The sequence below is a fragment of the Ambystoma mexicanum genome, chromosome 8, assembly GCF_040938575.1.
Source record: "Ambystoma mexicanum isolate Mex_15411 chromosome 8, UKY_AmexF1_1, whole genome shotgun sequence".
NCBI classification, from domain to species: domain Eukaryota; kingdom Metazoa; phylum Chordata; class Amphibia; order Caudata; family Ambystomatidae; genus Ambystoma; species Ambystoma mexicanum.
In genome coordinates this window covers 959,950,468-959,974,749 of record NC_090929.1, presented here as the reverse complement: position 1 = coordinate 959,974,749, position 24,282 = coordinate 959,950,468, and the positions used below count along the sequence as shown (strand labels likewise).

General features: G+C 45.9%; 1 protein-coding gene across 6 annotated transcripts in view; it reads left to right on the top strand.

Moving 5' to 3' along the window:
- The window catches only part of EPHB2 (EPH receptor B2), a 935,811-nt gene that overhangs the window by 810,194 nt on the left and 101,335 nt on the right, over positions 1-24,282 (top strand). For all 6 annotated transcript variants that reach the window (XM_069610867.1, XM_069610866.1, XM_069610865.1 and 3 more), the window contains exons 6-8: positions 44-168; positions 21,306-21,468; positions 23,785-23,893. In XM_069610867.1, coding sequence (XP_069466968.1) covers positions 44-168; positions 21,306-21,468; positions 23,785-23,893 — 397 coding nt within the window. The remainder of the gene's footprint in view (positions 1-43; positions 169-21,305; positions 21,469-23,784; positions 23,894-24,282) is intronic.

Sequence of the window (24,282 nt, the reverse complement as noted above, 5' to 3'; positions counted from 1 at the left end):
TTCTGGTGCCTTTATTTCTGCTATTCCCCCCCCCCCTTCCCAGCTCCCTCCAGTGTTTCCATCATGCACCAGGTCAGTCGGACCCCTGACACCATCACATTAACATGGTCTCAGCCAGACCAGCCCAATGGAGTCATCCTCGACTACGAACTGCAATATTATGAAAAGGTAAGAGCAGGCCAGCCCTTGATATGACATGGTGGGAGCCGGACTTGCCGTTAGCTGTTTCCTGATTGGCTGGTTAGGTCTGAGCGAGTGTCAATCATGTTAATGACATATTACTGACCCCGCCATCTTGCCTATTTGAGGCACTGGCTTTTGGGGAAATTGCTCTGCCTCCAAATGTGCCAGTCCTTATCTCAGGATATGCCAGACAGAGAGGCAGTTATTTGTCTAGGCAAGATGTACCCAAAGTCCATTTCTCTTCAGCAGGTATCTAGAAGGACATCCTTAAAAAAAAAGGAAATGTTGGGAAGGAATGTCAGAAAGTGACCCTAATCCACTAACGTTCTGACAGCAAGAGAGCATCATGGGAAAATGTTTCATGCATTACAGCAAAGGGCACAGCTTTCCGTCCCACCTGTGGTGAATAGTTTATGAGCTACTTTTGATAATAAAAGAACGTAATTGAAAGCTGTGCGACTGACAGAAATGAAAATATGTTTCTCTGAAGAAAACGGATCCCCTGCTGCGTGCATGGCCTGTTTTATTAGTCAAAGCAGACGCATTTAGTTCGAGCTGAAAGCTGCTAAGTACACCCCGACCTAATGTTATGATGCACAGCTAGTTACCTGCCCCCTGTTAATGGTGACAGGCTGGTAGATTGCAGCCAGGTTGTTAAGGCGATGGATATATGTGTGTTACGATGAAGCACAGACTGGTGGCTGTAAGCAATAAAGACAGCTGGGGGCAATATTGGAGTAGGGTACAAGGCTCGTTCCATGAAATATAAGAAGAAAACGTCCACGCTTAACGTGTGGGGGTGTTTGCCAGGGCTGAGCCCCGATACTTATTGTGGGTTTTTTTTGCAACTTTTTTAAAAGTCATTCTTAGTTCCACCTCAAGCAACAACCGTGTTTGGCACTTTGTAACCACTGTGCTAGTTACATTAACATTAATAGTGGCATGTCCTATTAACTCACAGACGCTGTGGTCTAATACAGTCGAAGGTGAAAAAAGAGGGGAGTGTCAAGTGGAATTCATGTATGCTTGATATAGAACTATGACCATAGTGGTTGTTATTTGCGATATTGGAATATTCTTTCTAGGGATTGTTTCACTTAGGACTCTCTTTAAGGATTGTATACCCTTTAATTTCCAGTGCTGAATGCATTTTATATTGACTGTTGTGCATGTCTACTAATGTATGTCCTGTGTGATTTCTTCCTGCATCACACTATGATGTTGAGAAGTGTTACTCTTATTGTTACATCTTAATGAATTGGAGCTTCCTGTCTGATGACATTCGAGAATATTTATTGTATATATTGTTTTACTGCAAATATATTTTACATAATCCAAACTACTTTTTGTTTTCAATAATCTGTGGCTAGTTGTCTTTACTAAGAAGAAGACATTCCATGTCTTTAATGTAACCAGTGTATGTCTTGACTATAATTAATTCATTGCACTTGATACTACTGTGCTAGTTATTCAGTTTCATTATTAAGAATGAGCTAGAAGGTGACAGTGCTGGGCACTCCTGCTAGTCATATCAACCCACTGCTATAGTCAGCCTACATGCTATCAGTGCCACTCCACTACTGCAATAACTGACTGCACAACTGCAACAGGGTTGGTGGCTCAGGTGTGGGATGCAGGCATCAGCCATGCAGCTTTGGTTCCAGGTGCAGGTCACGAGTTCAGCAGGCATGCTTAAGTATGTGTACCAGAGTCTGTTTGACTCTGGCTTTGCTGCACCTCTGCAGGTGGGTGCACTCAGCTGGCACATGCAGGACCTTGTTATATTTGGCATTTCCCCTTTTTCTTGTGGCATGCAGCCTGCATGGGGCGCACCAATACACAGGGGCTTGCCAAACCACCTGTTCACTGCGCCTTAAACACACACTGGCACATGCCACTTCTACACACTCTACACTTGCTAGCCGCCATATCTCCATCTCTAACACTCTGGACATCCTTGCCCCTGCCATGAGGATCCGCCTGTAGCCTGCATCCAAATGCAACTCTTGATATGATTCCGACCTGGCAGCTTTGAAACGGAAATGCAAAGCTGCCGAGCGGAAGTGGCAGTATTCAGGTACATACTCTGACAAACGGGCCTGTCGACTGCTCCAAAGGAAGTTCCGTCTCATCATCCTCTCCAGGAAGAGGGCTCCTGTCCAAGCCTGCATCTCTGGGGCATCAAACAACATGGTTGAACTTTTCAACATCTGCAAGGAACTTGCCAATCCTACTGCAGGCTTCTCCTCTCCCCTCCCCTACCATGCCCTCTGCACTGCACCTACCTCCCACCAAACCTCAGGACATCCTGTCCTCACTGTCATCTACTCCTCTCTCCACACCCCTCTTCTCTTGCCTCCTGTGCCCCCATCCCCCCACTCTCTCCTCCTTCTCTCCCATTGCACCGGACAAGGTCTTTAAAGTAGTCTGATCTATGAAAGTCTCCTCCGATCAGGTGCTCCCCTACTCTTCCAGAACTATCAAAGATAATATCTCCTCTTTCGCCCCTTGGCTGACCTATATAGCCACTCCTTTGCCACTGGGTATTTCCCACAACCCCTCAAGCACTTTCTTGTGCACCCTCTCCTAAAATTGCCCTATCTCTATCACCCCTTTCTTGGGCAAACTGATGGAGAAGTTGGTCATCCCCTAGCTGACCCACCACACGGAATTGACTAGCGACTTCCACGACCACCAGTCTGGCTTCAGAGCATCCAGAGGCACAGAAACTGCTCTCCTGAACACCTGTGAAGACCTGCTCTCAAATCTGGATGGATTCTCACTCTCCCTCTATTCTGATCATCCTAGATCTTTCTTCTGCCTTTGACACGGTCAATCATGCCATCCTCATAAATCCGCTCTGTGATACCCTAAGCATCACAGACCGGGCACTGGCATGGCTGACTTCCTTCCTTTCAAATCGACCCTCCAAAGTGCAGTTGGGCACTTTCCTTTCCTCTAACTCACTCTCTCCCTGTGGCATCTCTCATGGTTCTGTCCTATTACCATGGCTCCTCGACATCTACTTTGTCCCCCTGGCCCACTTCATTTCCACCGTCTCTCCTCACTTCCAGTGTTATGCTGACACTTAGCCTTCCTTTAAGCTTCCACCTCTACCTCCTCCCCTTTCTCTCTCTTACCTGATGCATGGCTGCTATTCACGCATGATGCTCCGCTGATGATCTCTGCCTTAATGCCAGTAAGACAGAGATCCTTTTCATTGGGACACCTGCTCCCTGCTTCCTCCCCACTCTCTGGCCACCCTCCTCGGGTCCCCTCTCCCTCCTGTGAGGCTAAAAATCTTGGGGTCATCTTTGACTCCTCTGTCTCCTTCTCTCCGCACATCACAGACCTTGCCAATAAGTCAAATCTTCAGCTCCCACTCCTCAGAGACATTCTCGCTTTCCTCACATTACCCAGAAGCTCAATACCTCCAGATCTCTGGTCCTCTCTAGGCTGCACTCCTGCAACAGCCTCTTCCTCAATCTACCCCCCTCTTCCCTACATCCTCTTCAACTAATCCAGAATAGGGCTGCAAGACTTATCATTGGCCTCAAGCCCAGGAACTGCATCTCTCCACTGGCTCCTGGTAGCCGAATGTAGCAAATTCAAGACCCTTTGCATTATCCACATAAGGCTCTCTGGGGCCAGGGACTTCTCTACACCCATCTTTCTCTCCCTAAATACATCCCTGGGAGAGCTCATCCTCCTCTAGCTCCAACTCTCTGCAGGTCAGACGCTTCTTCAAGCAGAGAGTGGGAGGGAAATCCCTTTCCTCTGTAGGAGCCTCCCTCTGGAATGGCCTCCCTGCCCCCCTCTGACTTGAGCTGGATCTTCTTAAGTTCTGGAAACTTCTCAAGACTTACCTTGTTTCCTCCTCCTTGCTTCCCACCCTCCCGTGCTAACATCCCTCTGCAGCTGTGACTGGTGCCTGTTCCCTTAAGAGTCCTTAACAGGGGTCAGGCCCTCCTTGACCAGTCCCCATCAGTATCCCCAACACCACTTACCCTCAGGCACCCTTCCTGGACTAGCCTGATTCGAGTCCAACCCATCATCACACTTTTCCCTTACCACTTCCCCTGCACTTGCCTTTGTGGCCCCCTTCAGCACTTGCTCAGCTCCCCTGGGCCCCCCACTCCTGCACTTCTTCCCCTCACCCCTTGTCCCCTCCCTAGCCCTGCCCCTACCTTCACCCTCCTTTGCACTTTTGTTTTGTGCACTTGCACAGTAAGAATATCACAAGGCCTAGTATTTTTGCCTTGTGGCGCCTGGAAACACTTGTGTAGAGACGCCATAGAAATGTCCTATAAATTAAATAAACAAATGACTGTAATCAGTGCCACTCAGTTTTCAGTGCCATTAGTGGAGTAGAGGGGCACTCGGCACAGACAGGACAAAATGTGGACAGTCATCCACCAACTGCACCACACGTTGCCTAGTTACTGGAAAGGTATTGGTATTTGTGGTTGTGTAAAGCTTGTCTGTTCTCCTGAAGGCATCGTAGAACTGTAGAGGTCAATGTAGAATGGTTGCACGGGTCTATATGTAAAAGATGTAATGGAGATCCGATTAGATCAAAATGATATGTCTTAAAGCAATCTCCCAAACGTCAAATGGTTCCTCTCAATCCATAAAGGTATAGGTAGAGAATTCCACTGTTTCTCAGCAAGCACAGAGCAGGAACAACCTTCTCTCTTTTGTTGACGGGTCCTCAGATTTTTCTGTCAGCTTGCGGCCTTAAGGATCGGGTGGACGGTAGAGTTAAAGAGAGAAAGGGTTGTTTAAGATCCTGCAAGCTTTTATGGACTAGGCACATGGTTCTAAAATCTCTCGTTTTGAATTTTGGCTATTATATTTAAAGTTTGCCTATAAACTGAAATTATTGAGTATAGCTAGTAGGGAGATGGCATGTGAGGATGGATATGGGGCTTATGAGTGTTGCTTGGTTATTTACCCACCTATTGACTTCCCATGGCCATGATGATCCATATAGCCATTCCCACCTGCTACCTGCCCTTCGACACCCAAAACACATCGTCTTGGGTCTATTTTAGCTAGCTCTAGCAGACAGTAGCATCAAACGTAAGCATGTCAGTGTTATTTCTAAGCAGTCTAAAGAGAATTAACAACGTAATTGCAGTTGTGAAAGCGCTTCTGCGTAAAATAAATATTTTAACCAAGTGTGCCTTCAGCCACTTGATTTATGCACTGAAGTCCTATTATAAACAAGCATTGATAAAGCCAATAGTTTTGGCTTGTTTATCACTTTTTTAGACGTAAATGAGTGTTAGACGTATCACATGTTTTTACCCGCTTATATTTTAAAGTGATCACATTGGTCTTCCACTTTTGTATGACCAGAATTTTATCGGTTTTTTAATGGGTATGTATAGGTGTGTGTAGGGGTAGTGGGAGGTAGTGTAGGCAAATGCCTTTTCCTTTAAAAGCCCAAACTGTTGGCTTTGCCAATGCATGCTTTACTATGATCCATTTGAGAGAGCTCAGGCCAGATGATGTGTGATCATATTTGCCCAGTTTAAGGAGCCTGTTTGCCGCTGCGTTTTTAACTCTTTGCAATCATGACAGCAGCTTGGCTGAGAGTCCAGGATAGATGTTATTGACACAAAAAATCAAATCAGTAAAAAACAAAGACATTAACTAACAGCTATTACTTTCTGGGGAAAATTAACTAAAGGAAGCATGTAGACGCTTTACGCTTCTTAAGTAGAAAAATCAGGATTTAGATATCATAGCTACCTTTCTGTTTAACCTAAGTTCCATATCGAAAATAATTCCCAGATTTTTTTATCTCCGGTGATGGATCGGTGCATGGGCCACAAGAATCGGGTGATTTGTTTCGTTGCACAGGGCTTGCATCAACTATTGAGGGCCAACGTATACTTCTTTTATCTTCCTCGGTTTAAAAAGGATAGGTGTTACCATTTGTTACAGCGCTACAAGCCTGTTTTGGATGCAGCACAGCTCCCGCCATGTGAAGGGTATAATGATGCTCTAAACCATATTTGGACACAAAACATCCAAAGAGAATCAATATAATGCATGTAATAACTGTTAAAACTAAATTACATTCAATTAAAATACAATTAGAAAAACCGGCATTAGATGTCACTCTGCACCGTTTAGGTAGCACCGCAGACAGCTATTTCATTATTTTTTCTATAACACCTAAATTGTATTCTACTACTTCACAGGCGGCAAAGAAAATCACTCCGAATCATACAGTCAGTTCAAGGGTTTTTATTTCTTATTTGTGTGCTCAAGGGCCGTCCCTCCATCTCCTGGTAGAATTTGACCCTCCTCCCTAACCATGGCGTCCAGGACCCCTGCTCAGAGCTACAGATGTTAACCCCTTCTGCCTTCAGCTACATGTATTCCCTGGTACTCTGGCTCTCTATTCTCCTGCAGTGACTCCCTAACTGTCCCTACTCTATCCAAGGGTTAATGATTTAATGGTATGGGGGAAGTACCTGCCATTTAATCTGGTTTGAGTCAGACTACACTCACATGGCCACTCTCACCTCTGCCTCTCTACTCTGACTACTTACTGTTCACTCCTCTCTCTGTTCTGACGTCCCTCCAATGTTTCACTCCTCCTGATCTTTCCTCCATCCTTTAATATTACTTCTCCTCCCACTCCACTCTACTACTACTCCACACTACTTTCACCCCCCCTCTACTACTTACTGTTTACTGCTCCCTCTGCTCTGATGTCCCTCCAATGTTTCACTCCTCCTGATCTTTCCTCCATCCTTTAATATTACTTCTCCTCCCACTCCACTCTACTATTCCCCCTACTACTATTCCACACTACTCTCATCCTCCTCTACCACTAATACTCTCCTCCTACTACTACTCTCCGTCTCGTACTACTACTCTCCACCTCCCACTACTACTGGCCCACCTACTACTACTCTCCTTCTCCTCCTATTACTCTCCACCTCCCATAACTACTGTCCCACCTACTACTACTCCCCTTCTCCTACTACTACTCTTCTCCTTCTATTACTAGTATTTTCCTCGTACTAGTACTCTCCTCCTCCTACTACTACACAGACCTTCCTTTCACTCACTTCCATTCACTTCCAAATGCTCCCTATACTAATTTGCCTAAAGACTTGCCACACAAACACAAACATTCAAACTGCAGAACCGCTTTCACTCCTAAGCCAATACCTCATTAGTTCAAAATATTAGCTCTGCACTCTGCCCGCACCTTCCTTCCTTCCTCCTGCTGATCTCCTGGTCATCCTCCACCTCCGACCTCACCCAAATAACCCACACCTTCTACTTCCTGTCCCTGGCTGGAGTACCACTCACTGTACTGAGATTGGATAACTCTCCCTGGCCATTTTGGCCCTGTCCTCCCCAACTGTGGCATGTATCTGTAATGAAAAGTTATAAGTAGAGTGCTAAAGCCCACCCACTTCCTCTGCACTTGCTTGTCATTAATTGAGGCTGGCGGCCTGTGAAGCCCTATGTTTATGTTCATCTTTCGGAGCCCTGTTCCTTGGGGTCTCACGGTAAGACTTTGGAGGGATTGGAGGTCCTTCTCCCCTTCTGGTGCCCAGTGGTCTTGGGGGACCTATGCGTGTAGCATGAGTTGATTGTCTGGGTTGGGAGCTGTGCGAGGTTTGTCTTTCCCATGTTGGGAAACGTTCTCTCTCTTCATCGTGGTTGGCTGCAGCGCATCGGGCGCGTGGTAGGTTTGCATACAGAGGTCTCTCTCCCTTTCTCCCTTGCTTGCTCACCCTTCGGTTTGTTCGGCTCTCCAGTCATCTCATTCAGGCGTGATGTTCCTGCAAAAGATGAGAAAACCGGTTAGCCATTCGTCATGGTATGGTCTGAATGTAAAGCTGTCTGCATACACACTTTCCAACACATGCAGAGGGGTCAGGGTTTGGGGTCTTCCCGCCGCTCGCCATTCTCCTCACGGTCAAGACGGATTTTAGATTTCCCTGTAGACTTTCCATCTTTAGCTGCGAGTGCTTCACCCCCTTCTTGACAAGGTCATTGTACTGGCCTTGTCACATACTTCTTAGCTTCTCTTTCAGCTTGTCGCTCTTACATTCTCCCATCAAAATTGAATAACAACATTTATTGACGGACTGTAACAAGGTTTTGTCTAATTTGTGCTGCCGTAGCCAGGTATTTATTTAGTGCCCAGGCGACACGTTCCTCCTCTGCCATCGTAAGATAAAATAGGGCTGGTTTGAATTGCCAAAACTGTTCATTTCTCAGAAGAGAAATTAATGTGCCATTACGTATAAACCATTACAATGGATAGAAAAATAAATAATGTACTAATGTCTCAATTTCATTGGGACCCTGCACTCATAAATATCTCTGTGTCTCTTTTACCATAGATGGTGTTAATATGTAATATGTTAAACCCCAATCGTGTTATATACAAATGTTCTCTTAGTTCCAGGCACTATATGAAGCAATTTTCCAAAGTTGATGCTTTTGTTATATTTGCAGGAAAATGTTAACAGGTGTCTATTTCCCATTTGTCTCCATCTGCTGCATGTGTTCCTAGAAGCCAGTTCTTAACAATGCCTTTAAGTAATTAAACTACTAGGTCCAAATAATGGAACAATTAACAAATGGGAACCAGCGAATCTTACTTGAGTTACTATAAATTAACATGTTTTGTATCTCTTGTAAGCTTGGCATATGGATTAGACCATATTGGCACATGGGGAAGGGCACTCAGCCAATCAGTAGGCTGAAACACAGTGGGTACCGCCCACATTTTCCAGCCACCCGAGATCCTTCCCCAGGTGGCACCATCTTGATTGTGGGGAGGCAACAGGGAGCCTCTGCATGTTGGCTACCCATGCCCCCAGAGCCTCACCCAGACATCTCGCAACTTTCACACACGCCCCCTCTGTCCCTCCCCATTACCTGCTGGACGGGAGTGATCCAGGTGTGCCCTTCCATACCGGGCACCTGTCATGGAAACAAAAAAGTGACTAGTTATGGTGGCAGCCATCTTTTTTTTCACTGGAGATTGGGCTTGCACAATACGCGTGAATCCCGGTTCTCCCATGAAAACAAAAAAAAACAATTCACATCCCAGACGGAGATGGGTGCGAATAGCAATCACCCCCTTGTTTGCGTGTACATGGCTGGTAATGCTTTGCTCGGGCCGGCCTAGGCACTGGCTAACGGGCCGTTACCAGCCATGTACACCCCCGACAGAGGGGTGATATCTACATTGTTAGCCAATGAGTAATGGGGGGCACTTTTATCTGTCGGATGTCTCGGTTTGGCAGACTTGTACACACATTGGATGTTCTACCACAAATTGCTCTCCAAAAGAACAGCGAGCCGCAAGGAGAAAGAAAAAGGCAGGAGGAAAACTCTCATCAAAGTACAGGAAAACCCCAGGCTGCAGAGGCAGACAAAACAAAACTGATTATAAAAGCTAGATGGAAATGGGTATGCTTTAATCAGCATAATAAAGTAAGACCTACCTAGGGTTTTTACTAGTAGCAATACACCTATTTGATGAAATGATGCACCCCTGAGCTCTAAGTCCGCAGATCAGGGAACTGTACGACGGAACGAAGCGCGACAAAAAGAAACAACCAAAATATACCAATTAGATGGACCTAACCCGACGGCAGGCCATCGGCCTAAAGAATGGGGGAAAAGCACCAGGAAGACCACGGTATCCAAAACAAGCACTGAAGATGACTCCATAGAGAATAGGTAGCACACATCCAACAGGAATACAAAGCAAAAGTGTGGACGAACAAAAACAATAACCAATTCCAAGGCGAGGTTATAGATTCAGAAACCCACTCTTTTCAGGAAACAAAACAATAGTCTGGTCGCGGGCAGTGTCATTTAATCTGTATTTTAGGTGGATTTTCTAACTTTCCAAACTCCTGCCCTGTGTAGTGTAGATAGGATAACTTTTACCAGGTTGCAGTTCTTTTAGGCTCCCCAATTGTCGTATATATGTGGTGTTACTTCCGATCTGGTGACACATTCGATTTATAGTTCTTGGGGGAAACCTGCCATCGTATGGCATCTGATGGCACATTTTGTGTCCATGCTTGCTTCGGACAGACATGCATGTCACATGACATATGATTCATGGATTTATATTGAGGTGATATGCCCTTCTGTGGCGGGCCCACCCTGTAGGAAACGGCCCACCGCCCACGTTAAGGGCCCAAGCGCAGTGGTTCCATGTCATTTCATCACCTGCTTTTACATTGCCAGGCTTTTAAACGTGCACATTCCATCGAATGTGCTCATCGTTTTTTTTAATTTTTGGGGGGTCCCCCAAACCCCCCACCCACAATTATTTTTTTACTATTGCCCACCTGCCCAAACCCTTATTTGCCCTTCCCCCCCCAACAAAAAACGATGAGCACATTGATGGAATGTGCACGTTTAAAAGCCTGGCAATGAAAGGACGTCATACCAGTGCAGCAAGGGTCCCTTAACAAGGGTGGTGGGCCGTTACCTTCAGACTGGGCCGAGCCACTGAGGGGCATATCGCCATTAGCACCCGGGTAGCTCCCTACACGGTGCTAATTTTTTGTTGTTGTTGTTAAAAGAAAGAAAAAACATACCTTTATCTCGCCACCTGACGCTGCACAGTGCCTTTAGCCAGGAAGTCCATTTTCAGTGTTGATGACTGATGTCGAATGTTGAAAAAATAAAACACCTCTGTAGGGATTGTGGCACATAGACTCACGCCTTAGGGTTTTCAAGTGGTCTTAGTGGCAGCTGAAAAACAGGCCCAATGTAGTAGCTGCCCTCAAGCTATGCAAAGCCATGCACATTCTCTCCTTTGCCCACCCTCGACCTTTTTTGGTGACCTCCTTTGTCACTAGTTTCTGCCACTTGATGGGATGCTAAGTGTAGACCAGAAGATATGTGCCCACGTTAGGCATTCATGCAGTGCCTGAAATATATTGGGAAAGTGAAAGCCATGCCACCACTTCCCGGACAACCATCTGGAACCTGCAATGCTGATGTTGGAATTCAAACCTCCATATGGTGGAGCTTCTGCAAGAATAATGCACCGTGGCGACCGTCTATTGCAGTGCCTAGAGCAGGCAAATGGGGGGTGCATACTTAACATCCACAAATATTGGATAACGTGTTCTTTACTGCATCCCTTTGAAGAAACAGCTTAGCCTGCATGCTATGTCATTCTGCAAGTTGGTGCCACTGGTGTACTTGTTGAAATTAAAACTATTCAACAAAATACATGAACGCGAAGTTTCTCATGATATAGTAGAAGGCCAAGCTGCCATGAATCTGCTCTTGAATGTCTGACCGGATCCATTCATTGTTGGCATGGAGCTTAATATGGAGGGCCTGCTGGCATCTTTCTTGGCCCACAGACCCAAATCAAGGTACACAACTTTAAAGAGCACGTGCATGAGGATAAGGAAAATGAAGGGGGTTGCCATTCACAGGAGGACATGATAGCCATGCATAGGGTGTACTAAAGAGATGTTTACAAGCATGAAGATGGACACGGGTGCTAATGGAAAGGGAGAGCAGGGACCCGGGAACGGAAGAGCCCGTCACTAAGTAAAGTACTCGCAACGCTGGCTTTCCTTTGTGAATATAGCCTGCATTCTGAGCATTTTTATTGGCTACGGGGCCTCCCAGGGTGCTAATATGTGTTCATCCTGCATTCTGAGCATTTTCATTGGCTGCAGGAGCCTCCCAGGGTGCTAATGAGTGTTCATCCTGCATTCTGAGCATTGTCATTGGCTACAGAAGCCTCCTTCCTTTGTGGATACAGCCTGCATTCTGAGCATTTTTATTGGCTACGGGGCCTCCCAGGGTGCTAATATGTGTTCATCCTGCATTCTGAGCATTGTCATTGGCTACAGAAGCCTCCTTCCTTTGTGGATACAGCCTGCATTCTGAGCATTTTCATTGGCTACAGGAGCCTCCCAGGATGCCAATGAGTGTTCATCCTGCATTCTGAGCATTGTCATTGACTACAGGAGCCTCCTTCCTTTGTGGATACTGCCTGAATTCTGAGCATTATCATTGCCTACGGGAGCCTCCCAGGGTGTTTATGTGTGTTCATCCTGCATTCTGAGCATTGTCATTGGATACAGGACACTCCCAGGATGCTAACGTGTGTTCATCCTGCATTCTGAGCATTTTCATTGGCTACGGGAGCCTCCCAGGGTGCTAATGTGTGTTATCCTGCATTCAAAGCATTGTCAATGGCTACAGAAGCCTCCTTCCTTTCTGGATGCAGCCTGCATTCTGAGCATTTTCATTGGCTACAGGAGCCTCCCAGGATGCCAATGAGTGTTCATACTGCATTCTGAGCTTTGTCATTGGATACGGGAGTCTCCCAGGGTGCTTATGTGTGTTCATGCTTCCTTCGTAGGGGCATAAATGTTACATGTGCTGTCACATGATATCTAGCATGAAAGGCTGTTTTTCATGCCTCAATGTGCTGCGGCACGCGTCATGGTAATAGACTGGTGCTGTAGGATCCCAAATGCAGCCGTGCAAGCATTGCTCTGGTTTTGCTTGTCTGAAATGTTCAGCACGGGATACGCATCTTTCTTGTCAGCAGGCGTCGTGTTAAACATATTGAGCGCTCGTTTTATTGTCATAATTAATGTTTGGTGAAGGGTAGATCAGTGGAACGTGCTACAACTCATGTGCCGGGGCTTGATTTACGATGTGCAGTTTGTTCTTTCTGCAAATCTTGATGTAAGGTTTCGGGTTCAGTCGCGTGCCATTTGTTTCCGCTTGGTTATTGGCTATTGCACCTTATTAGAAGCACACATAGGCGTTTTGGCTTTTGGGGTGCATGCTGGGACAGCCCAGCTTTGCCCCCATTAGTTAAGGGGGTAACTCTTTTCATCCTCTTGAGTGAGTGAAATGTTAATGAAAGCCAGTTAAAAAAAATAATCTTTTCCTGTGACATGCACGTCAAGTGGCCATTGAAAGTTTAAAAGTTGTGTTGCCTATCACGTCTAAATACACATGTTGGCCTAACGTGACTGGTGGGGAATTAACACAATGCAACAGAACTAACTGTGGGCGTTGTAGGGGTGTTAAAAACAGAATTGGCCACAGGTAACTGTTCTGTAACTACAGGACACCAACTGGCCAAGAAGCGGGGTGAAACAGTGAGACATGGATGACGTCCCTTACCCTGGGCCCTCTTCTGTAATCCCACATGTGCTTTCAAATGAAATAAGACCCCTGGGAACGGACTACTTGCATCCCTTCTAATATTTTGTAATGCTACACACTTGTGAATTTAGATCAGTGTGCGAAATGTTTTGTTTGCATTGTGCCTGTCCATACAGGCACACTGTGTCCGGTGCAGCTCAGTTCTGCGTAGTCCTGTATCCAGACCATGGGTGCACAACATACGGCCCGCGGGCCAGTTGCGGCCCGCCATGCCCTTTCGGGCCGCCCTCCATTAGGAAAGTCTTTGTTGTCTTCCGGCCGGTGAAAACACTGGCCCTCATTGGCTCAGCACACACACGCATCACGTCGCTCCTACGAGCCACATAATGCCTGTGTGCTGCACCAATGGAGGGCCAGCACTACATCTGGCGTGGTCCATAAGGCTTGATGCCGGAAGGCATTTCAGCCTTGGACCGCGCCAGCCGTAGTACGATTCCAGCGTTCCAGCTTACCTGCCGCTTACCTGCCTTCCAGCACGTCTCCGGTAAGTGGTCTGTTTGTGTTTGTGTGTCGGGTTTGTTTTGCTTTATGTTTGTGTGTGTATGTTGCGATGGGGGGTGGAGGGTTGTGTCGGATGTGTATGAATGTTTGTGTTTGAATGTATTTTGTGTGTATGTTGAGATGCGGGGGTAGGGGGGTGTGTCGGATGTGTATGAATGTTTGTGTTTGAATATATTTTGTGTGTTTGTTGAGATGCGGGGGTGGGGGTGTGTGTCGGATGTGTATGAATGTTTGTGTTTGAATATATTTTGTGTGTTTGTTGAGATGCGGGGGTGGGGGTGTGTGTCGGATGTGTATGAATGTATTTGAATGTATTTTGTGTGTATGTTGAGATGTGGGGGTGTGTGTGAATGTTTGTATTTGAATGTATTTTGTGTGTATGTTGAGATGCAGGGGTGGGGGGGTGTCGGATGTGTGTCGGATGTGTATGAATGTTTTGATTTGAATGTTTTTTGTGTGCTGAGTTGGGGGGTGGGGGTTCGGGTCTGTATGGGTGCTTGTTTGAGACTTTGCTGATTTGGGGGGGTGGGGGGTTCGGGTCTGTATGGGTGCATGTTTGTGTGTGTGCTGAGTTGGGGGGTGGGGGGTTCGGGTCTGCATGGGTGCATGCTTGAGTGTGTGTGTGCTGAGTTGGGGGTGGGGGTTTGGAGTTGGGGGGGTGGGGGGTTCGGGTCTGTATGGGTGCATGTTTGTGTGTGTGCTGATTTGGGGGGTGGGGGGTCCGGGTCTGTATGGGTGCATGTTTGTGTGTGTGCTGAGTTGGGGGGTGGGGGGTTCGGGTCTGTATGGGTGCATGTTTGTGTGTGTGCTGAGTTGGGGGGTGGGGGGTTCGGCTCTGTATGGGTGCATGTTTGTGTGTGTGCTGAGTTGGGGGGTGGGGGGTTTGGGTCTGTATGGGTGCATTTTTGTGTGTGTGCTGAGTTGGGGGGTGGGGGGTTCGGGTCTGTATGGGTGCATGTTTGTGTGTGTGCTGAGTTGGGGAGTGGGGTGTTCGGGTCTGTATGGGTGCATGTTTGTGTGTGTGCTGAGTTGGGGGTTGGGGGGATCGGCTCTGTATGGGTGCATGTTTGTGTGCTGGGGTGGGGGGTTCGGGTCTGTATGGGTGCATGTTTGTGTGTGTGCTGAGTTGGGGGGTGGGGGTTCGGGTCTGTATTGGTGCATGTTTGTGTGTGTGCTGAGTTGGGGGGTTTGGTTGGGGGTAAGGGGGCCATGGGGCATAGTGTTTTGTTGGGGGTGAGGGGGCCATGGGGCATAGTGTTTGGTTGGGGGTGAGGGACATGGGGCATAGTGTTTGGTTGGGGGTGAGGGGGCCATGGGGCATAGTGTTTGGTTGGGGTGAGGGGGCCATGGGGCATAGTGTTTGGTTGGGGGTGAGGGGGCCACGGGGCATAATGTTTGGTTGGGGGTGAGGGGGCCATGGGGCATAGTGTTTGGTTCGGGGTGAGGGACATGGGGCATAGTGTTTGGTTGGGGGTGAGGGACATGGGGCATAGTGTTTGGTTGGGGGTGAGGGGGCCATGGGGCATAGTGTTTGGTGGGGGTGAGGGGGCCATGGGGCATAGTGTTTGGTTGGGGTGAGGGGGCCATGGGGCATAGTGTTTGGTTGGGGGTGAGGGGGCCATGGGGCATAGTGTTTGGTTGGGGTGAAGGGGCCATGGGGCATAATGTTTGGTTGGGGGTGAGGGGGCCATGGGGCATAGTGTTTGGTTGGGGGTGAGGAGACCATGGGGCATAGTGTTTGATTGGGGGTGGGAGCCATGGGGCATAGTGTTTGGTTGGGGGTGAGGGACATGGGGCATAGTGTTTGGTTGGGGTGAGGGGGCCATGGGGCATAGTGTATCTAGGGTCAATAAAATATATATAAGTTAATTAAACAGGCGAGATACAATAACTAAATAGAAATAAATTATAACAATGGAAAATGTGTAGTACAAAATGTAAGTTTGAAATGCAAATAAAAATCGTTACCCCTCAAAAACATTATTTTTCCATGTGTTTAGTACAAATTGGGGGTTTAAAAAGCCTCCTGCCACGCCCCGCCTACCGCCCCGCCCACATTTACTTTCGGCCCACTATAGCCCTCATGTAAGGTACTTTCGGCCCTCTGTCAAAATCAGTTGTGCACCCCTGATCTAGACGATAAAATCGGGGCTTGTGTGGATTGCCAGACATTGGGTCTACCCAAGTGAGTCTACCGAATCGGGGATTTGGGGAGCATGGTAGTGGCTGGAACTGAGACCACAGGCCAGATTTACAAAGTGTTTTGTAATGTTATTGCAAAATTGTAAAACGCTTTAGTGAATCAGGCCCTATGATCCCAGGGCTCCAATGAGAAGATGGAGACCAGGCTGCTCTAGAAGAAGAGAGGCCTCCAAGGTTAGAACTGGCTAGTAAGGGTGTAACAACACAAGCTACAGTGATCTGGTTATCAATGTGTGTCTGTGTGTGAGAGAGAGAGACAGAGAGGGAGAGAGAGAGAGAGAGAGAGAGAGAGACAGAGAGAGTGAGTGAGAGAGACAGAGAGAAAGAGAGAGAGAGAGCGAGAGAGACAGAGAGTGAGAGAGAGAGACAGAGAAAGAGAGAGAGACAGAGAGTGAGAGTGAGACAGAGAGACAGAGAGAGTGAGAGAGAGAGCGAGAGAGAGAAAGAGAAGAGGCAGAATTGTATCATCTTAGTATCTTGAAACTGAGAAATGTATGCCAATTAGGGACTACCCAAAAGACTTGAGTGATGTGTGCACCTCTAAAATAATATACCATAATTAAAAAAAAACTCTTAAAGGATGTATGAATTAAACGCAATTTTAATTTCAATGACAAATCTAAAAACGACAGCCATCTCTCTGCAGATTTGTTGTCCACTAATGTGCATTCACCCCCAGGCCAATAATCTTTTTCAAGTCCTCTTCAATACATATTCACAGCACAGTCAATTGTGGCTCTAAATTGCTATTTTCTATAATAAAAGATGGTCACCCTTCACTGGTGACATGTTCACTCATTCACCATACATCCTTCTACACGTGTTTTATTGGAGGAATTCATGCTTTTTTTGTGTTTAAATGTTCATTCACCCTAGATTTCAATTAAATCCATTGTAATTGTATCCAGTATAATTTTCACTTTTCATTATTCAGACATGCCATATTTTGTTTAGCAAATACCTGACAGTGTTGTCAATGTATTCATTTAAGTACCTTTGTGTTAATGTTTAACAGGGGAACGTGTTGCTATGGGAAATAGAAAAACGCCATTCTTCTCGTTTATCTTCATTCTTCATACCTTTATCTCCAGGGCAATATCTTGGTTTTCTTCCCTACAATTAACACCAATCAGAAAGTACCTTTATGCGCATTCTCAAAAGGATGCTAGTTAAGCGATTACTCCCAAGGTGGGGGTTTTACAACCAAGCAATGGCCCAGAGCCCAAGTTAGAGGCCCGAGTGAAGAGGGCAGCATAGCCCACATTCATTTTGTAGACAGTGGCGAAGGCTTTCTGCTAATGACTTTGCTTGCTACCTTTCCAGCTCTAAAATCTGTGACACTCTCACAGCCCTCCTCTCTCTTTCTCCTCAACCCTCCTTCTTCCCACCACCTCTCTACACTTTACTGCTTCTCCCCTACCTCTCCTATTGAATTAGCACCCATCCTGCATAGTGCCAACACATCCTGTGCTCGTATCAAGCCTTTTGCTCCCCAAATGGTCAAAGACTTAGTCTCAAATACGTGCCCTTACCTCTCTGAGCTCTTTCATTTCTGTCTCTCCACTGGACTCTTCCCTTCTTCCGTCGATTCTGAAACCATCTTACCCATATAGAAGAAACCCTCAGCTGACCTAATTGTCCCAGCAAATGATCACCTCTGATCATCATCCTCTATAGCGCTGCCCCAGTAAGACTTATCCTTTGGCTTTCACTATAATCTATTTGCGGATGGCACTCAAATATTGTTTGTCTTTCCTTCCTTTACCCTAGCCATCTGAGAATAGATTACAAACTATTGCACTGTAATTCCTCACTAGGTGCTATCCACTGCTTCATGCTGAACTCTTCAAAAATAGAAGTCATCGTTATCCCAGCTTCCAATGCCATCCCTTCCCTCCCCTATCTCCTTCCTGCCTGACCTTCTTGCTTCCTCATCCAATGCTCCTCAACTTTCCCACCCAGTTCCTCCTCCACTTTGACATATCGACAACAGATCTGTGTGAAAAGACTGAATATACAAGCCAGAGTGCCAAAAGCCTGATTTTCTTTGTCCCCATTTGTCCGCATATATATATATGCGGGGTGAGACCCCCTACAATTTCTATTCACTTTACCCCACACATATATATATGCAGACAAATGGGGCTGGGCTTTTGCGCTTAGGTCTTTTTGGCCTCTGTATTTTTGGGTGTTTCCCCGCCAAATGCTTGTTTGCTATCCGTGCACAACTTCTCTCTTTTCAAGTTCCTTCTCCTATTTAACAAGGCTGTCAATGGTCTTCCTCCTCAGTACCTGTCTGATTGTATCTCAGTTTACTCACCATCTTGTTCCCTCCACTCCTCTCAACCTGACGAGCCCACACCCATCTTATGCCTCCTCTGGCTTCCGCTCTTTCTCACTACTCATCCTACTCCATTGGTACCCACTGCCCATAACAATCAAAGCAAGTCCAACTGTGGATCTGCTCAAAGGTCGGCTTAAACTTAATGTACTCCATCCTCCCTAAATGACCCCCACCACTGCCTCTATTGAAGGTAATAATGTAATTTTTTTTAATGTAATTGGTACTCTTTAGTTTGAAGTACTTGCCCCCTTATGTTAATGTTACCGTTGTAAGTTACCTGCTTTCTTGTATGCATTTGTCTCTGTTTGTTTTGTTTTGTGTCTGGTGTATGTCCTAATTGGGTACACCTTCATAAACTGGATCACTATTTGTTTCTTTATACTTTTGCCCAGGCACCCTCCTTTGAAATGCTTCTACCATTTGCAAATGTGTTGCTGTGAGTCATTTCTGATCGTAATCGATCTACATATTCTTCAAATAAATACAAATACAAAAATAAAAAATACTATAGACATTTACTTGCTATAGTGTTATGAATGGATTTAAGGATGTATGTACCTGAAAATATCCCAGGACCCATTCCTACAGGAGGAGGAATAAATGCCCGTCAGTAGCATAGGTCCTCAAAACACTTTCACTAAATTACTCGCAAGGCTCCTTCCCCGTGTTTGCTGTAATTCAATTGGTTGTCAGGTGACATGCACGTGGGATTAGCCTAGCAGGGTCAATTATCATAAGATCTCAAATAAACTATTTACGCATAATCAATGTTGCCTGGCACCCCACAAGCAGATTTTGTTCCTGAAAATTGGAAGCTTCAAAACTATTTTGGGAAGGCGCCTAGACCCAAATGCATGTGGGGATTATAGGGTTTCAGTACATGTGTGGATGTCAGGGATATTTGAATGCAGACACTGCGTGACACACGCCCAGCAATTCCTCTGGATACCGATCCATGGGATTTAGGAAAAAGAGCTACCCTTTACTCAGAGCAATTACCCAAAGTGAAGTCATTCCCTCATCTCTGTGCGTATAAGAGGACTTGGTAGCAGGGTTCACTGAATGAACACTTAAGACAAAAAGAAACTTCTCACGAGACCTTCAGATTGGCAAAAACTAAACTTTTTCCGCTTCTGTCATCAAGATACAAATGTTTTGGGGCACATCTACACATCATACACACACCGCAAAAAATTGTAATAGTCATCCTACCTTTAATTGGGAAATACGTCATCAAATTCTGAATGGGCTTAATCTAACCCCATTCAGTCTCTATGCAATGGTGACTTCCAGATTTCACTGACTTACCCAGTGCCCACACGTGATTGGCTTCTTGCCTTCTATCAACTCATTAGACAAATAAGACCACCACCAAAAATATCCACATTAAGTGTTGGCGGTCCACACCAAACACTGCTTCATTATCCAGAGCACACTTGGAAGACGCCACAGGTAGTACACCACACGTAATTGTTGAGTCATTACGTCCTGACAGTTCACTTTTTTCCAACTATGTGTTGAACCCTCTTCATATCTTCTCAAGCGGTCGATCATGCTGCACACAGTAGTGAACAAATCCAGAATACGTTTATTTTTATTGTATTGTTCATTTATAACACACATATATACCAGCAAGTGGTTTTGTAAGCACAGGATCGGGATTCGAACCTGTGTTGCAGTGTGCTGTTTTGCTTACAAGAAAAACACGTTGCCCCTGAGCTAACCTTACTCCCATAAAATAAATAATAAGCATTCCCCGATTGCGGAACATATTACAGATGAAGTAACTGCCCTGTCGGCATCTTTCATCAAGTGCATTCATGGTTTGTATAGCTCCGCTGGTACCTATTGGCCTGTAACTAAGGATGGGGACATCTGGCCAATGACGGCACACGTATTGCAGAAAGGAGGACTTCTTACCCACCCTCTGGAATCAGTATTGCTCTTCCCAGAGTTCCCTCTGATTCTACGGCCACACTATGACATGTGTAGCTCCACTTCTTTGTACTTTTTTTCTCTTGTGATTGTACACCTTTTTCAGGGATCATCAGTGAATGGAGAGCCACAAATTGGAAGTAAAATGTGTGATTTTGTATGATTTTTATTTTAAATGCTAAATTGGCTAAGCTTGTTTTGGCTTCACTGTATCACACAAATCCATGATGAGTGGCCTGGAGAGAATTGGGGAGGACATTACAAATCTAAATTGAGTATGCCTGTAATCTCGACCACATAAGGAGATAGGAATCTGGAGGCCTCATTCTGAGATCCACGTAAAATGTGAAAAGTGTCATCAAGTGATGAAACAACACTTTTCTTATTTGCTCCATATTTGGATCTACATAAATACATATAAAACAAGTACAATACCAAACATTTTACATACAAATGGGCAACTTGGTACAGCATATATATAGGTTCATCTGTGTGGCATCTATAGAAATAGATATACATAATATGAAGCAAATAAGTAAAGTGGTGTTCCATCACAGAAATGCACTTTTCTCATTTTACAATGAGCTCAGAATCAAACTCCTATTATGAGTCAACAAATCCACCTTTCACTGATGGAACGGAGGCACCAGGGATAACAGTGAGTGTATCCCACTAGGTGCATTTCCAGAGAAAGGTGGACTAATTAGGTGAACATGTTTAAGTACCATTTGGAACAATGCACAACATTTCAGGTTTTATCAAGCACATTGCTTTGAAGAAGTGGTCAGGAATCAGTGGGAGGATTCAGGGAAGGCGAGTGGCGCTGATCACACTGAATGGCTGCATGGGTACAAAAGGTGGACTTCCGGCACAGAAGAGTGCAGTTAATGCCTTGTATTTTCAATCCCAACAGGAGCTGACCGAGCATAACTCCACCATGGTGAAGAGTCGCACCAACACTGTGACCGTGCCCAACCTGAAAGCCGGGGCGATCTACGTGTTCCAGGTGCGGGCACGCACAGTGGCCGGGTACGGCAGATACAGTGGCAAGATGTACTTCCAAACCATGACTGAAGGTGAGAAAGCCGATGCCAGAGGCTCACTGGACACATATGCTATCATTTGTATGTGAAGGTGATACCAATCTCAGAAAGTCATCATATTGTTGTGCACGATACGCAAAAGTTCCTCTTCCCCAAGAGGAACCTTCTTCACTTGCGCGTTGTCAGTGTCACTGGGCCTAGTAAGATTATTCTTTGTCTTCCCTTGTTCCCTTGTTCTGAAACACTTGTGTATGAGCGTGATACAAATAAAATATCATATATCAAGATATGTGCCCTGTGGGGTGACCAGACTGACAGAGTCTAGAAACTTCCTTCAACAGCCCGCTTTCTTTTCTCATTGTTTGAATCCCTAATTATTTGCATTACAACCGTGATAACTGTCCCCTCTTTCTCCGGGACAGCCCAGGGGAGTCATGGGGGCCAATATCATAGTGTGACTGCGACAGGCGGCTTCACCGGATTTGTGATTGCGGGAGGTCTAAACCGCAGCTGAAGCAGATAATGGATAGTCCACCTTCTTCCCATTACTTCCTTGATGTTTAAGTATGGCTAAGAACATGCTCCATGCTCCCATAGTAACGTTTCTCTTTGATACAGCATTGGGATGAGTGCGAGTGAATATGTCCGCACTGACTTAGATGAAAATGGCTGTACATTTGTTTGCCTTAAACTTATCCCTTGTTTCATCTATAAAGAAAAAAAAACAGTGCCAATCAGAATGCATGATCGTTTTGTATTATTATTTGGCGCTTTTAGCCAAAATAAATCATACAAACGTACATAAATAGTGTTTAAAAACAGTTTCTAATTAACAATAAAATAATATACTGAAAACACCTGGAAGCTAACCCTACCCATCTTCATCTTCAAAAGCCCCTTCTGGAGCTAGGCCCGGCTGAAATATTGTGAAGTGGCGTATGCCATTACCTGGCTCATACTAGAAAGCACATATTTTAAAGCCTCTGGGATTCACCTCGTGTCCCTTTCTCAGGATCGGATGAAGCCAAGTGGATCACAGCCATTTGTATGGGAGGAAAATAACTGCGCGAAAGTCACTATTTCTCTCGTGCAACACCTACATAAACAATCCAGTTCTGTCCACTTTACTCGTAAACATTTTCCCGGCAGGCTTCCTTATGAAACTGCCTGTCAGGAATGAGCGCATGCGCTTGCCGTCCATACGGAAATACGGAAGGAGCAGGGACCAGGAAGTAGAGTCAGAGACCAGGTCATAGATAAGGCGGGGCATGGGGGAAAGGCATAGTTCTCAACCATTTGTGTTGCAAAGGCGGGTGAAACCACCCGATTTTGTTTTTGGTGGGTGAGACGCCCATTGGAATGCATGGGCGTGCAGGAGGCTTGGCGGGTGAGTCAGCCCTTTAAAAGGCGGGTGACACCCGCCAAAGAGTGTGAGTTGAGAGCTATGGGGAAAGGTTAGGGATTTAGGGATGTAGGAGGGGAAGATAGGGGGGTACAGGATGGGCAGGAAAGGAAGCAGGCAAGGACACGGGTTGTTGCATGGTGTCATCCGCAGAACACAATGCAATGTTTGTGGGAGGAGTGTGGGGGAAAGAATGGGAGGTGTGGTTGTGGGCTGCACTTTAGAGTAGGGCCAGGTGGCAGCTCAAGACAGAAATGTTTCACCTCAGCACCGAAGCCTGGGCCGGAAAAAGAGACTTTGGCCAAATCCGCCTGTGGGAATACATCATAGATCAAAAGTACCTACCTTAGACTCTATGCTACCTGCCTTGCCTCAATATATACTACAAAACAAAGTCAATTAGCATCATTGTTACCCAGCTCACTAGTGCACATTTTTCTGACATTTTGATTCCACACAGGCCTCTGTAGCAGGCAGTCAACTGATTGAGCTAACTTGCTGACACATACATTCCTATGTAGTATGTGTACAGCAGTGTAAATGGAAGGAAGTCATGGTCGAGCCAGTATGTCACTAGAACAGCATTTCTGGCATTATTTTGCATCCTTGTTGATAGTGTAAGATACAGGTGTCCAATCAAGGAGTGACATAGACTGTTGATTTTCATGAGAAACACAAATAAAAGGGCATTGAGAAATTGGGGAAGTGTCTGAGATAAAATGGCTTTCTTTTTTGAGCATCGAGGAACAGCAGACCTTCAATGCCTGTAAAATCCAAAGAACGTACAGTGTTATCTGAATCAGCATCTGCCCAGTGACTGGCAGTGTACACTCCATACAGACAGGCTGGTGCATGCTAGCCATAGTCACTGTTTCTTGAAGAACCTCTCCCCAACTGGTGTAAAAGAAATACAGCAAACGTTTCTCTTTCTCGTTGTTTTTGTGCAGCTGAATATCAGACCAGCTTCCAGGAGAAACTGCCTCTCATTATCGGCTCGACTGCTGCCGGGATTGTCTTTCTCATTGCATTGGTCGTCATCATCATCGTGTGCAACAGGTATGGCATCGTGGCACCGTCACCACTGAACAGTCTGTGTGCCCGCCAGAGGAAACTCTATTACCCTCTGTTCATGTTGTTGAAGCATGGCTGAGTCAGTCTGGCGTTATTTGTGGTAGCCCTATGTCCGAGGGGAGAATTGAAGTGGTGGTGGGAAGATGGGAAAAGGGGGTTGGATGGAAGCATCTTTGTCCGGTGCCTCTTGTTTGTCAGTTTCTCAGTCTGTCCCTATCACCGGCAAGCATGCGCCTCGATCCCTGTCACTCGGCTTCTTTTCTAGGTTGGAAGTGTGGTTTGGGGTCTGTCTGAATCTGCATAATGTCTGCTATTTTTCGCTTATGTGACCAACCTTTCATGCAGTCTTCTAATCTTTCTGAATGAACATTTGC